A 13,574-nucleotide genomic window follows, 5' to 3' on the forward strand; every position below is an offset into this window, starting at 1 on the left:
CGCATTATAAACATCTTTGTGAAAGTAAAACTATTAGTTTTGATTGTTTCTTAAAACAGCTTTTAACTTCTCAAACATTGAAAACAAGGATGATTTTTTATTGTTTCAAACAAAGTTTTGAAATTATTTCATATTTGAATTCCAAAACTACTCATACGTAGTTGAGACCAAGCTCCAAGTAAATGTTAAAGTTGCAAATAAGGAAAAATCGCAGTTGTACGTAGTGTATTTAGAAGTTTGGCTATGCTAGTTGAGGAGATTTTGATCTAATGATTAAGATCGAGACCCAAAAAATTAGAGGTCATTAGTTCAAATCCTCTTACCTCCTCCCAGATTAGTCATAAATGATTGATCAACTATTTTAAATTTACCTCCGTAGAGTTATCAGCTATTTTTTCTTTCCTCCTTCAAGTCATGATTTTTAATTTTCTGCATCCTGAAGTTACACGTCTATTAAATATTGTATTACGTACACAGATACGGACAGAAAACGGCAGAGTTTTCCTTGTGAAAGGTGACATTCGATCTTGTAGGTTTTCCATAATTGTGTAAGTATTTGAGGTAAGTGTTTTAGCAAGTTTTGATAACCAAATGATCGAAACAGAGAATTAGCCATACTAAGGAAGAAGACAAGATTCACTTGTTCTAAACCTTATATCTTAATGCAACAAGTCGATAAGGTGCTTGACTAAACCTTCAATCGTTTAAGTAAAAGCCCTCCTCATATATTTTCTCAAATATTGAGTCATGACAAGGTGAAGATAGAAATTAAATTAAAGATTCTATAAAATTTTTAAAGATTCTTCTAAATTAGAATAGTTTACAACATATAGAACTTTGAACTCCAAATTTCAAATGATTCTAACTACGTCTCTTCTAAAAAAAAGGTTTTCATTTTGATGTTATTTATTTATTTATTCCTTTGCTCTTTGAATGGGTCGGAGCAAAGGGTTCTCAATTTATGCACCTTTGCCATGTTATTAATGGTCTAGATTGGGCCGAGCTGATGTAGCTAGAATTTTCACCATTTAATTTACACACAAAAATATACTTCTTCCATTTCATTAAAGATTCCATACTTTTCTTTTTTTTTTATTATCTGTTCCAAATTAATTGCAATATACCTAAAATAGAAAACTTGATTTCAGGTAATTTCAACATTTACGCTTCTAAAATATGGGTCCTACAACTCTCACTCATGAATCAAAGCAAAAAGAAAGCACCACAATATGGCCTGTGAAAAGCACTTCCAAACATGTGTCATGCATTGTTTATACGTGCGCCTAGGTTAGATGCATTTTTTGTCTAAATAAAATAGATAGGCCCACAACAATAGATTTTCAACGTAGCTTTTTTTGTATACATTACGCATTAGTAGGGGTGAGCACGGGTCGGGTACCCGCCCCGAACGGCAAACGGCTGACCCGACCCTAAGATGTCGGGTCACTATTTTTTTGACCCTAATCCACTCCGATTGTCCTCAAGTACCCGATCCTCGGATACCCGAAAAAATAGGGACGGGTCATAGGAATGCAAATTCCTGTATGAATGCAAAGACAATAGCAAAGACAAACAAATTTGCAAGAACATCAGCATTTCCAAGAACATTAATCCGTTTGGATTAGCTGTTTTTGGGGTTGTTTTTAAAAAATAACACTGTAGCATTTCGTTTTTGAAATACAAGTCCGTTTAGATTAGTTGTTTTTGGGGTTGTTTTTCAAAAACTATATAAAAAAACATTTACTGTAAATGTTTTTTGGATTATTTTTAAAGGTATTTTTGAAATATAATTTTGAGTATTTTTATAATTTATAATTTTTATAATTTTATATTTATATACATTTATGCATTTATAATACATTTATAATATATTTTTATATAAATATATAAAATATTTATATAAAAATATATTATATATAATACATAATATAAATATATTTATAAATGTATAAATGTATATTATTATAAATGTATAAATTATAAATGAATATTATATGAATGTATAAATTATAAATTACAATAAATAATTTTTATATTTTTATATAAATATACAAATATTTATTTATGCATTCATAATACATTTATAAATATTTATAAATAAATATATTTATATATTTATATAAAAATATATAAATGTATTATAAATATATTATATTATATATAATACATAATATAAATATATTTAGAAATCTAGAAATGCATATTATTATAAATGTATAAATTATAAATGAATATTATATAAATGTATAAATTAATATATTATAAATATATATTAATATTATGTATAAATGTAAAATTAATATTATGTATACTAATATAAATGTATAAATGTATTATATTATATATAATACATAATATAAATGTATATTATAAATATACATAAAAATATACATATTATGTATAAATGTATATTTATATAAATGTATAATATATAATATATATTATATATTATATTATATATAATTTATAATATTTATAATATTTATATAAATATATTATAAATATATAAAAATATATTTTAAATAAAATAAAATATTTGTAATATGAATAAATAAATAAATAAATATTTAATATATAAATATTTATAAATATAATATACACTAATATTAATTATAAATATTATAATATTATAAATATGGTGTTTATATAATATTTCAATTTGTAATATTTATTGTATATTTCATTATATAAATATTTATATAATATATAATATATAAATATATAATATAAAATTTTTAATTTGTATAATATACATAATATTGTATATATATAATACAATATACATAATATAATATATTATACATAATATACATTTATACCTTATTACATATTATGTATATTATATATTATACATTATTATACAGAATAATGTACATAATAATGAAAGTACATTAATAATGTATAGTTATAATATAATATACATAATATATTATGTATAAATATTTATACATTTATGTATACAATATTATGTATAAATATTTATAAATTTATGTATACACTATTACATATTATGTATATTATATTATGTATAATATTAATGTATATAAATATTTATATCATATATAAATATATAAATATATAATTTTCAATTTGTATATTTCAATTTATATTAATATAATATATATATATATAATATACATAATTGAAATATACAAATTGAAATATACATGTATATTTGGAGTTGTTTTTGATATAATGTTTGGATATGGGTGTTTTTGGAATTGTTTTTGAAATACACATTTACTGTAACATTTGGAATGTGAAAAACAGTTTTTCAAAAACAGAGGCAAAAACAAGGAATCCAAACGGACCCTGATCTTCAAACAATCTACATGATGGAATAAAGGGCTTCTGTCAACACTTTGAATGTCAACAAAATACAATAAAATTTCAATAAAAGCTACAATCATCTCAACCTTCTACAACACATTAAGGAACACAATCTTCAAGAATCATCAATCTTCAATATTAATAATAGAGTGCTCTTCTGTCAAATGATTGTCCAAATCATCAATCATCAATCTTCGGACGTATCATACCAAATGATTGTCCAAGTCGAACCAAGCAAAACTGCAAAAGGCTTCTAAAAAACTTTTAAAGAGAAAACGGTTCAGGCAGAATTTGATGTGGTTCATAATCAGCGGCTTTAATCTCGATATGATAGATCTTGAGTAGGTAAGATTTGTAAACACGAGTTCAACTGAAAAATGTCATCCAATTTTTCTAGATCAACAAATTCATCTCGTGTTTTAACTTCCCACAAAGACAAAGATATACACAAATTCCATAACAAATGGAATGAAGTGAAATTAAGAAAATTGAACAGCACTAGAATAACTGAGACAAGTTTACTGCCATAATTACCGAAACTAGATTTGTAGTTCAACAAATCTGTGATTTTAAAACTGGAAATGCAATGATATTAAGCACAAATAAGAAAACACAGAGCAAGTTTAACAATCTCCAAAATCAGTGGGCATCCAAGCTTAACAATTAAGCAAGTTTATCGTTTTTTTCAATGACAAGACTGGAGTGGAAAAAATTAAGTGAAAAAAAACAGTTGAATAGAGGAATTTACCGGCGACAGCGAGTACAAAAAGAAAACAGAACAAAGTCTTCTTTCTCAGAGGACTCCAGAAAAGAACAGTGTCCTTCACGTATTAGTCCAATCCTGTGACTACTCTGTCCTTAACGTATTATCAGAGCCCTGTGACTCTGCAGATGTAGTCCAACTTATCCTTGCGCGAAATTGCAGTTTGCTAACGGAAAAGAATGCTCTTGGTGAGACTGCACTTCATTTGGCCGCAAGAAAGGGGCATTCTGGCATTGTTCGAGCACTTATTGATTATAGTAAACAGAACAGAGGATGCTGAGTGAGGATGCTCACCTCGGCGGTCCCAGTACTGCCGAGGTGACCTCCTTTCGTCCTTCACACGAGCGCAGTCGTGTCCTGAACATGACTCCTGAGCTCGGCCAGGTCCCTGGTCTACTGCTTAGGGGACCTCTGTACCTCAGACCTCCACCTCGGCTGCACGCTGATGATGTCAACACATCTGACATCATCCGGGACCAGTGCTTTATCTGAAAAGCATCTGATGCTCTTAATGGCTACTACGCAAGGTTCCCCGTCACCATGCCCAGGCGGCTACAGTGTCAGAGTCAGACCTCCTAGCAGAGAACAGAGCCGTAATGACCAGGACATGGATCCCACTAGCATGAGCCTTCCGTCCCGTCATCCACTCCTACTCTATAAATACCCCTCATGTACTCCCCACAAGTGAGCATACTGTTTATTCACACATACTATTTTTTCTCTCGTTCTCATACTAACTTGACCGTCGGAGTGATCCCAGGGGAGAAGCCCCGCCATCACTTCGGATAAACAAATACACCTCACCTCACTTGAGAAGGGACTGATTTTAGGTCGGTTCAACTACCCACCAAAAATCACCTCTTCAATTGGCACCGTCTGTGGTAACGAGATTACTGCTAAAATGAGATCTACGCGCTCCAGAAACGGGAGAGTTCCCTCAACCGGGGTTGGGCAAACCTCGGGAGCCCAACAAGGTCACATTTCTGAAGAACAAGGGCCCCCAAGAACCCAGCCCCCCAACGAGGACGCCATTGCCAAGATGGTCGAGTTCGTAGCTGACAATCCCAACATTTTCGAATAACCAGGGAGGTACTTTAAGAGGCAGGGGAAAGAAAAAGCTGAATCCTCCAAGAGGAGATCGATGAAGTCACCTGAAGTACCTCGGGTGAGGATTCTGATGAGGGGCACCTCTCTCGGAGTACTTCCAGGCGCGCCTCTTCCAAAACGACCTCTAAAATTGTCTCTATTTTTCAGGCGTTTTCCCGGGGTCTACTGGGAAAACGAGTTGAGGACCCACCTCGGCGCCCCGGAGGCTTGGCAGCCGACTACATGAGTGTTCCGCCCTTTACTGACGACATCAATGGCGAAATGGTGCCCCCAAATTTTAAATTCCCAACCTTGCATTCCTACGATGGCCGAGGTGACCCCGAGGATCACCTCCGCGCCTTCATCTCTGCATTCCGACTCTACTGCGTCCCCGACGCCGTGATTTGTCGAGCTTTCTCCATTTTTTCTACAAATGACAGCCCGAAAATGGTTCTGAGGCTTAGAACCGAGGAGCATTTCCTCACTGGACGAGTTGATAGACCGGTTCATCTACTGTTTTGTATCGTCTCGTCCAATTACAAAGACTTCAGCTTACCTCTTGAACCTACAGCAGGCTCCCGGCGAGTCACTGTGCTCGTATGTGCAGAGGTTCAATGAGAAAAATGTGCAGATACCTGATCAAAATGAGCAGGTAACCATAACTGCCTTCACCAACGGGTTGATTGCGGGGATTTTTCATATCGAGATACATCGGAATTACTCCCGTACACTTCGAAAACTTTGGGAACGAGTAGACCAAGGAATCCGAAGTGAGGACCTAAACCGCACGAAATGAGGACCTAAACCGCATGAAGCGAGAAGCCCAAGCAGCTCGTACTGGACAAGAATCTCGGAGGAAAAAAGACACCGGCCGAGTCGAACAAGGCCCTAGTGGCTCGTCGAATCAATTTTGAGACCGCCGGAGTGTCTTTGATCGGATCGTGAAAGAAAGGTCGTCCACCTCGGATGCCGAACTGACACCACTCAATTCCAGTCGGTCTCACGTCTTGGTTGTGATGAGGCAGAATCACCTCGGCTGAGCCCCCCTGAAATTCTGGAGAGGAGGGATAAGAGGAACTCCAGCTTCTATTGTGCCTACAACCGGGATGTTGGGCACGAGACGGAGGACTGCAACGATCTGAAACTAGAGATCGAGAACCTGATCCGATAGGGGTACTTGAAACAATTCGTCCGCAAGGACGGAGGCTTCCACCAAAGCGCCTCCCACCGGGATAATCGAGACCCTCGCCGAGAAGACAGGCGGGACCCAAAAACTTATTGCCGAGGTCTCGAGGACCATAGGGAGGACCAGCGGCTTCCGCGCGACGGATCACCGGACTACGGCCCTAACATCGCCGGGGTGATCAACACAATCGCGGGTGGCCCGACGGGAGGAGACAGTCAGAACCCCCGAAAACGGACCTACCGCCAAGCCTGTATGGAGGTGGCCGAGCCGAGCTCCCGGTTATTCGAGGTGATTACCTATGGTCCCAACGACCCTGTCCCTGCCGCCTCCAGCAATCACGAAACTCTCGTGATTGAAGTTCTCACCAATAATTATATAGTCAAAAAGGTCTATGTTGACCCCGGAAGCTTGATAGACGTCTTGTACTACCGAACTTTCGAAAGTTTGAAACTGACCAGAGAGCAACTCACTACTGTCAGAACTCCACTCGTCTGTTTCGGGGGACACGTAGTCCACCCGGAAGGTATGGTGTCCCTGATGGTGATTATCGGGCGTCATCCCCGCTGCCGAACTGTACCTGTCAGCTTTGCGGTGGTCAAAACAGATTCTCCTTACAATATGTTAATAGGTCGGCCACACTCAACGCCTTGAGGGCTGTGTACTCTACCTACCACCTGAGTTTCAAATTTCCGACGCCTGCGGGGGTGGCCGAGATGAGCAGCGACGTGAACGCCGCCCGAGAATGCTACCTCGCCACCATCCATGCCGCGGTCACTCCCCAGACTGCATCGAAGGCCGAAGAAAATAGGCCACTGTTCTCTCCATAGACAGTATCGATCCTCAGAAGACCGAAAAGCCCGGAAGGCTTGAGCCCGGGGACGAGGTAGAGCAGGTGGTATTGGATGAGGCGAGACCTGACCAACTGGTCCAAGTGGGGATCGGACTCCCCTCGCCCCTAAAAGAAGAAATGATCCACTTGATAAAGGACCACCGAGACGTCTTCGCGTGGTCCGCTGATGAAGTAGTCGGAGTGCCACCCGAGCTTATGATTCACCAGCTTAACGTTAATCCACAGGCCCGTCCTGTGAGACAGAAACGTAGGCACTTCGGCCCCGAATGCAGCAAGGTCATATCCAATGAGGTCGACAAGCTCTTGCCCGCCAAGATGATTCATGAGGTCCAATACCCCACCTGGCTGTCCAACCCTGTCATGGTCAAAAAGGACACTGGTGGATAGAGAATGTGTGTGGATTTCACCGACCTTAACAAGGTCTGCCCCTAAGATTGCTATCCGCTGCCGAGGATAGACGCCTTCGTCGACTCGGCAATGGGACATGAGATCCTCTGCTTCCTAGATGCCTTCAAAGGGTACCATCAAATAGGAATGAGTGAGGAGAACCAAGAGAAAACAGCGTTCTACACCGACCGGGGTGTCTACTGTTATACTACAATGCCGTTCGGGTTAAAAAACGCCGGGACGACCTATCAAAGGCTGATCAACCGCCTCTTCAAAGATCAGATCGGCCGCAATGTGGAGGTTTATGTGGACGACATTCTCGTCAAAAGTTTAACCACTTCGGCCTTCTTGTCAGATGTGAGGGAGGTCTTCGGCGTCCTGCGGGACTCGATGATGAAATTAAATCCTAAGAAATGCGTTTTCGGCGTCACATCAGGAAAATTTTTGGGGTATCTGGTTTGCCGCCGGGGAATCGAGACCAACCCCGACAAGGTCAAGGTCATTCAGGACATGTCCCCACCTCGGAACCTCCTAGAAGTTCAGAGGTTAAACGGACGCCTGGCCGCACTGAATCGCTTCCTGTCCCAATCTGCTGAGAAAGCCTTGCCCTTCTTTATGGTGCTGACGAAGGCTGATCATTTTGCCTGGACTGAAGAGTGCCAGGCTGTCTTCGACAAATTGAAACAATATCTGCACCACCTGTCTACCCTCGCCTCACCTCGGTTCGAAGAAAAACTGTACCTCTATCTCTCCGTCGCCGACGAAGCTGTCAGTGCTATGCTCATCCGAGATGAGTGCACCCAAGTGCCAGTCTACTATGTCAGCTGAGCTCTCCGTGGCCGGAGATTCGGTACACCCGAGTGGAAAAACTCATGTTAGGATTGGTCCACGCAACTCGGCGGCTGAAACCCTATTTCCTAACTCATCCCATTTCCGTTAGGACAGACCAGCCTATTCGACAGATACTGGTGCGACCCGAGACTTCCGGGCGCCTCACCAAGTGGACTGTCGAATTAGGAGAATACGATCTGTCATATGAACCGCGCACCGCCATAAAAGCTCAAGTCTTAGCCGACTTTCTTGCCGAACTCACCTTCATGGAAGGTCGAGAATCCACCTCCGCCATCGCCGAAGTGTCCAACCCACAGTTGTGGACGTTGTATATGGACGGATCCTCTAACGGGGATGGCAGCGGAGCAGGACTGCTCCTGGAGGGCCCCTAAGGAGAAGTGTGCTCATATGCCCTCCGCTTTGACTTCCAGCCCACCAATAATGAAGCCGAATATAAGGCCTTGATCGCGGGACTCCAGCTAGCCCGCAGGCTCGGGGCCCAACGGATCCACGTCTGCAGCGACTCCCAACTTGTAGTATATCAAGTTCTTGGTGAACATGAAGGCAAGGATGAGACCATGCAACGGTATCTCTCCAAAGTTCACCAACTCACCGCGTACTTCAAGTCTTTCGAAATCCAAAGAATCCCCCGGTCCCAAAATAGGCGAATCGAGGACTTATCCCGGTTGACTTTTACATCATTTTCTGACCTTAACAAGACCGTCTTAGTGGAAGTACTGAACGAGTCGGGATACGTGGAAGAGGTGGCCTGTTTCGTACACCCGGGAGACACATGAATGAGGCCATTCATCCTTTTCTTAGGCCAGAAAATCATCCCAAAGGACAGAGCCGAAGCAAGAAGGATACAACGCAAAGCCGTTCGGTACGCTCTCCGTGATGGGGAACTGTACAAGCGCTCCTACCTTGGCCCGTGGCTGAGGTGTATTACACCCAAGGAGGGACGCCAGGTCCTCCACGAGATACACGAAGGCCTATATGGGGCTCACATCGGCCACAGGATGTTGGCCAAGAAGACCCTGCTTCTCGGGTATTTCTGGCCCTCTGTTCGACAAGATGCCCAAAACTTTGTTCTCGGCTGCCCTTCCTGCCAGGGCTATGCCCCCGAGCACCACCAGCCCTCAAACCTCATGGTCCCAATCATCTCACCCTGACCGTTCGAGCAATGGGGGATAGACATCATCGGTCCTTTCCCAAAAGCCGTCGGAAGTTATACCTTCCTTGTAACCGCTGTGGATTATTTCACTAAGTGGGTCGAGGCCGAACCTCTAAGGACCATTACAGGGCTGGCGGTTCAAAAATTCTTTTGAAAATGCATTGTTTGCTGTTTCGGCATACCTCAGGTCATCATTTCTGATAATGGGAGGCAGTTTGCCGAGAACCTGTTTAAGATTTGGTGCGAGAACCTCGACATCAAGCAACACTTCACTTCGGTGGGCCACCCCCAAGCCAACGGTCAAGCAAAAAATTTCAACCGAACTCTCTTGCATGGCTTCAAGACCCGACTACACCGAACTGGATCGTCTTGGGTAGAAGAACTCCCTAATGTCCTGTGGTCTTATCGGACCACGCCGAGGTCAGCCACGCAAGAAACACCCTTTTCTTTGACCTACAGAACTGAGGCTGTCATCCCTGCTAAGATCCTTACACCCAGTTCTCGGCTGGCAGTTTATGCAGCCGAGGTGAACGAAGAAGATTGACAGTTGGACCTCGACTTCGTCGACGAAAGAAGGGACATTGTCTCAACTCGGGTAACTTCCTACAAAAATACTTTGACCCGCTACTACAACACCCGCGTAAAACATCATCGATTCCAACCAGGAGATCTAGTCCTAAGGAAAAACTCGGTCAGCCGCACTGAACCGCAAGGAAAATTATGCCCAAAATAGGAAGGCCCTTACCAGGTTGTGGAATCCAATCTCAGTGGGTGTTGTAGGCTAAGCTACCGAGATGGCTCTCTAGTGCCGAGAACTTGGCACGCCAAGAATCTTAAATTGTATTATGCTTGAAAATTTCATCAAGTTATGACTTCAAATATTTTGTTATTTTTCAATACTTCGATGCCACATATCGGTTATTAAAAAATAAGGGGGACAAGCAGGGAACGAAGCGAGAAATTAAAAGTGCCGAGATGAGAAGAAATAGATATTTCATTTAAAGAAAAGAGGCATTACAAAAATAATACAAGAACCGAGATCAGGAGTGCTACTAAGCACCTCCCACCTCGGCATTTCACTTAAACACCTACGAGTCTAGACCCCCGTCTCGGCTCCCTTCTGGCCAGTTTTCGCGTCGGTCTCTTCCCCGTCGGGATGAGGCTCTCCTCCTCCTCCATGCACCTCGCCAGTCTTCTCGCCGGCGTCTTCCCCGCTGAGAGTAGCCCCATCTTCTCCTTCATCCTCCTCGAACACCTCGTCGAGCTTGGATAGCCACTTGTTGAACTCGTCCCGGATCTCGGCCAGGTTTCGTCCAGCTTGGATGCCCTCGGCCATCCGATCGCACAACTCCTTGGAGTTCTCGTTATAGTTGGTCTTGTTCCTCAAAGACTCCAAGGCCTCGGGAGAGATGTGGGGAGCGGCTTCGTCAACAGCAGATGTGTAGCCGAACATAAAGCTCGGCATGGTCAGGTGACCGAGCTCTTTGGTGAACGTCTCGGAGTTCCGGAAAGCCTCCACCGCCGAGGCCCCGGCACTCTCGAGTGCCTGCTCGTAGGACTTCTTCATCTCGTCTCCCCTTTTCTGCTCCTCCTCGAGATCCGACCTGAGGCTGTTTATGGTAGCCACGTTCTCCTCCTCCTTCGTCTCGGCCTATTGAAGTCGTCTTTGGAGCTCCGTCTTCTCGGACTTGGACACCACGAGTTTTTTCTCCAACTTGGAGATCTTATTTTGCAAATTGCTGGTGTCCTGCTCCTCGAGTAGAGCACAATACCGCTGTGCCATTTCGGCCACAAATGCTGTATTGGAGGCCGTGGTCACCATGATGTTTTGGATCACCTCGGCCGGAGTCAGTTTTCTCGTGAACTCCACGTCTCTCGGCAAGCTCGACTGCATCACTAACTCTTGTGCAACCCGAGAATGGCTGCACCTATCATTGACCGAAAGCGTCCAGTTCGGACACCAATGCTCGCCGAGTGCGTCTTGTCTTCCCCAGAAAACACCGGGGGGCTATGGAAACGATTACATAGTGAGGACCCCGTAACCACATTGACCGGAGGTTTCAGCTGTTTGTCTCGGCCATGAGGAGGCGGGAGTGCCGTGGTAACTCCTTCGATGGGCACCCCTTCTGGCACAGATGAGGTGGATTCTGTGGCTGCGGCGGCCGAGCTGCTTTGGACTGCCGTGGTTGGAGTGCTCTTGGCCGTCGAAGTCTTGGCCACCTGCTCTTGTGTCTTCTTTTTCGGAGGAGGCGCCGATATCTCGTCGGAGCTTTTCCTCTTTGACCTCTTGGCCATCTCGGCCGAGTCGGATGTGATGATGTAGAATAATTTAACCACTGCACAAGAAACGAACATTATTATTTGCAACAGCCGAAGTGAAAGGAAAGTTATGAAAGAAAAATTACAAGGTTTCTTAAGTTTAGTGGAAAGGAAGGGAGGCTTGTCAGGGTTGATCAAGACTCGGCTAATTCCCCCGTCGACCAGCACGGCTTCAGGGTAGTGCCAACTGTAGATCCGAAATCCTGACCCCATCAACTTCTGGAAGGCCTCATCTTCGAGGTCCCCCGCGGAAGGGTCGGCTTTCGATTTAATTGGCCTCCACCAAAAATCCCAGGTGAAATCCTCGGTTGGAACGAAGAAAAAGTCGCGCTTCCAGTTCTTTATCGAAGTGGGAGCACCAATCACGAGTTTCGGGATGGTGTTGTTTCGGTTGCAGATGTAGAACCATCCCTTATCCGTCCCGTGTGCCTTGACAATGTAGCACTGGCGAAAGAGGTCTACGGATGGAGTCACCTCTTGATGTCGGCACAGCATCTCAAATCCTACCAGGATGCGGACCGCCTTCGGGGTAAGTTGAGTAATCCTCACGCTGAAGTGATGGAGTACGTCCCTGAAGAATCTTGACGGTGACATCCTTAGCCCAGTCTCCAACTGCTGGAGGTAGATAGCCACAGTGTCCATGGGAGGCTTCTCGGCTGAGTCATTCAGCCTAGGCAACGTGATGAGATACCCCGGCCTGAAGGAGTACTTCCTTATCACCTTTTCGGCCCTGTCTCTTCCCATGCGACTTCTAAACTTCGGCATTTTGTCGAAGTCAATTTTGGCGACATCCTTTGGAGGGACTGGCTCCAGTACGCCCTCGTCGCGGAGTATTTCAGTTCCGAGATCGCCATTATATACGACCTCGGAACCACCCTCACTCATTTCGGATGACTCCGACCCCGGGGCTGTCTCGGCGGTTCCCTCCTCAGCTGATTCCTCCGTATCAGTAGGCGTTGACCCCGCAGAGTTGGACGAAGTCGTTTCTTCCAAGGGGTCCGGCCTCTCCTCGGCCTGGTAGCTCGGCTTCACAGTCTCCTTATGGGTTTTAGCCATTTTGGCCATGTGTGAAAGATGAGATGAAAAGAAAGATACTTACTATTGACTATAGAATCGGACGAAGGTGATGATTTCGGCTGTGACCTCGGCTGACAGAACTGATCTCGGCGACGCTCACGAATTTGCAAGTCTGAGGCGAACAGAGAAAGTGACGGGCAATGCGGTGAAAAGGACCCCCTATTTATAGGGGTTCGGGAGAACCCGAAGAGGCGGCAAGAATGCGAAAAGGCAGCCACGTTCAAATTCAAAAGGTCGTATCTCTCTCTCTTCATTAATGTCCCGTCCTTTCAACTGACACCCTCTCTGCACGAAACGTCCCACTACCTCACGACGTGACAGTTACCCGTAACCGCTCTGCTCACCACGTCCTATCAACTGACCTGCCTACGTGTCATACCCCCTTATCTTCCGGAACGGACTCAGATCCTGGGCTCTAAATGACATCGATACAAGGAAGCCTCGGTACCTCACGAGCCTCGGAGCTCCCTAGGCTTGGGGGGCTTATTGAGGATGCTCACCTCGGCGGTTCCCGTACTGCCGAGGTGGCCTCCTTTCGTCCTTCACACGAGCGCGGTCGTGTCCTGAACAT

The 13,574-nt window shown here is 43.6% G+C and overlaps 1 protein-coding gene across 1 annotated transcript; it reads left to right on the forward strand.

Annotated features, from left to right (window-relative positions):
- Window positions 1–9,230: 9,230 nt before the first annotated feature.
- Window positions 9,231–10,151, forward strand: LOC113759576. The gene is made up of 2 exons (XM_027302153.1): window positions 9,231–9,584; window positions 9,795–10,151. The coding sequence occupies exons 1-2, from the start codon at window positions 9,231–9,233 to the stop codon at window positions 10,149–10,151; spliced, it is 711 nt and encodes a 236-aa protein (XP_027157954.1).
- Window positions 10,152–13,574: the final 3,423 nt, after the last annotated feature.

The sequence above is a fragment of the Coffea eugenioides genome, chromosome 2 (assembly GCF_003713205.1).
Source record: "Coffea eugenioides isolate CCC68of chromosome 2, Ceug_1.0, whole genome shotgun sequence".
NCBI classification, from domain to species: domain Eukaryota; kingdom Viridiplantae; phylum Streptophyta; class Magnoliopsida; order Gentianales; family Rubiaceae; genus Coffea; species Coffea eugenioides.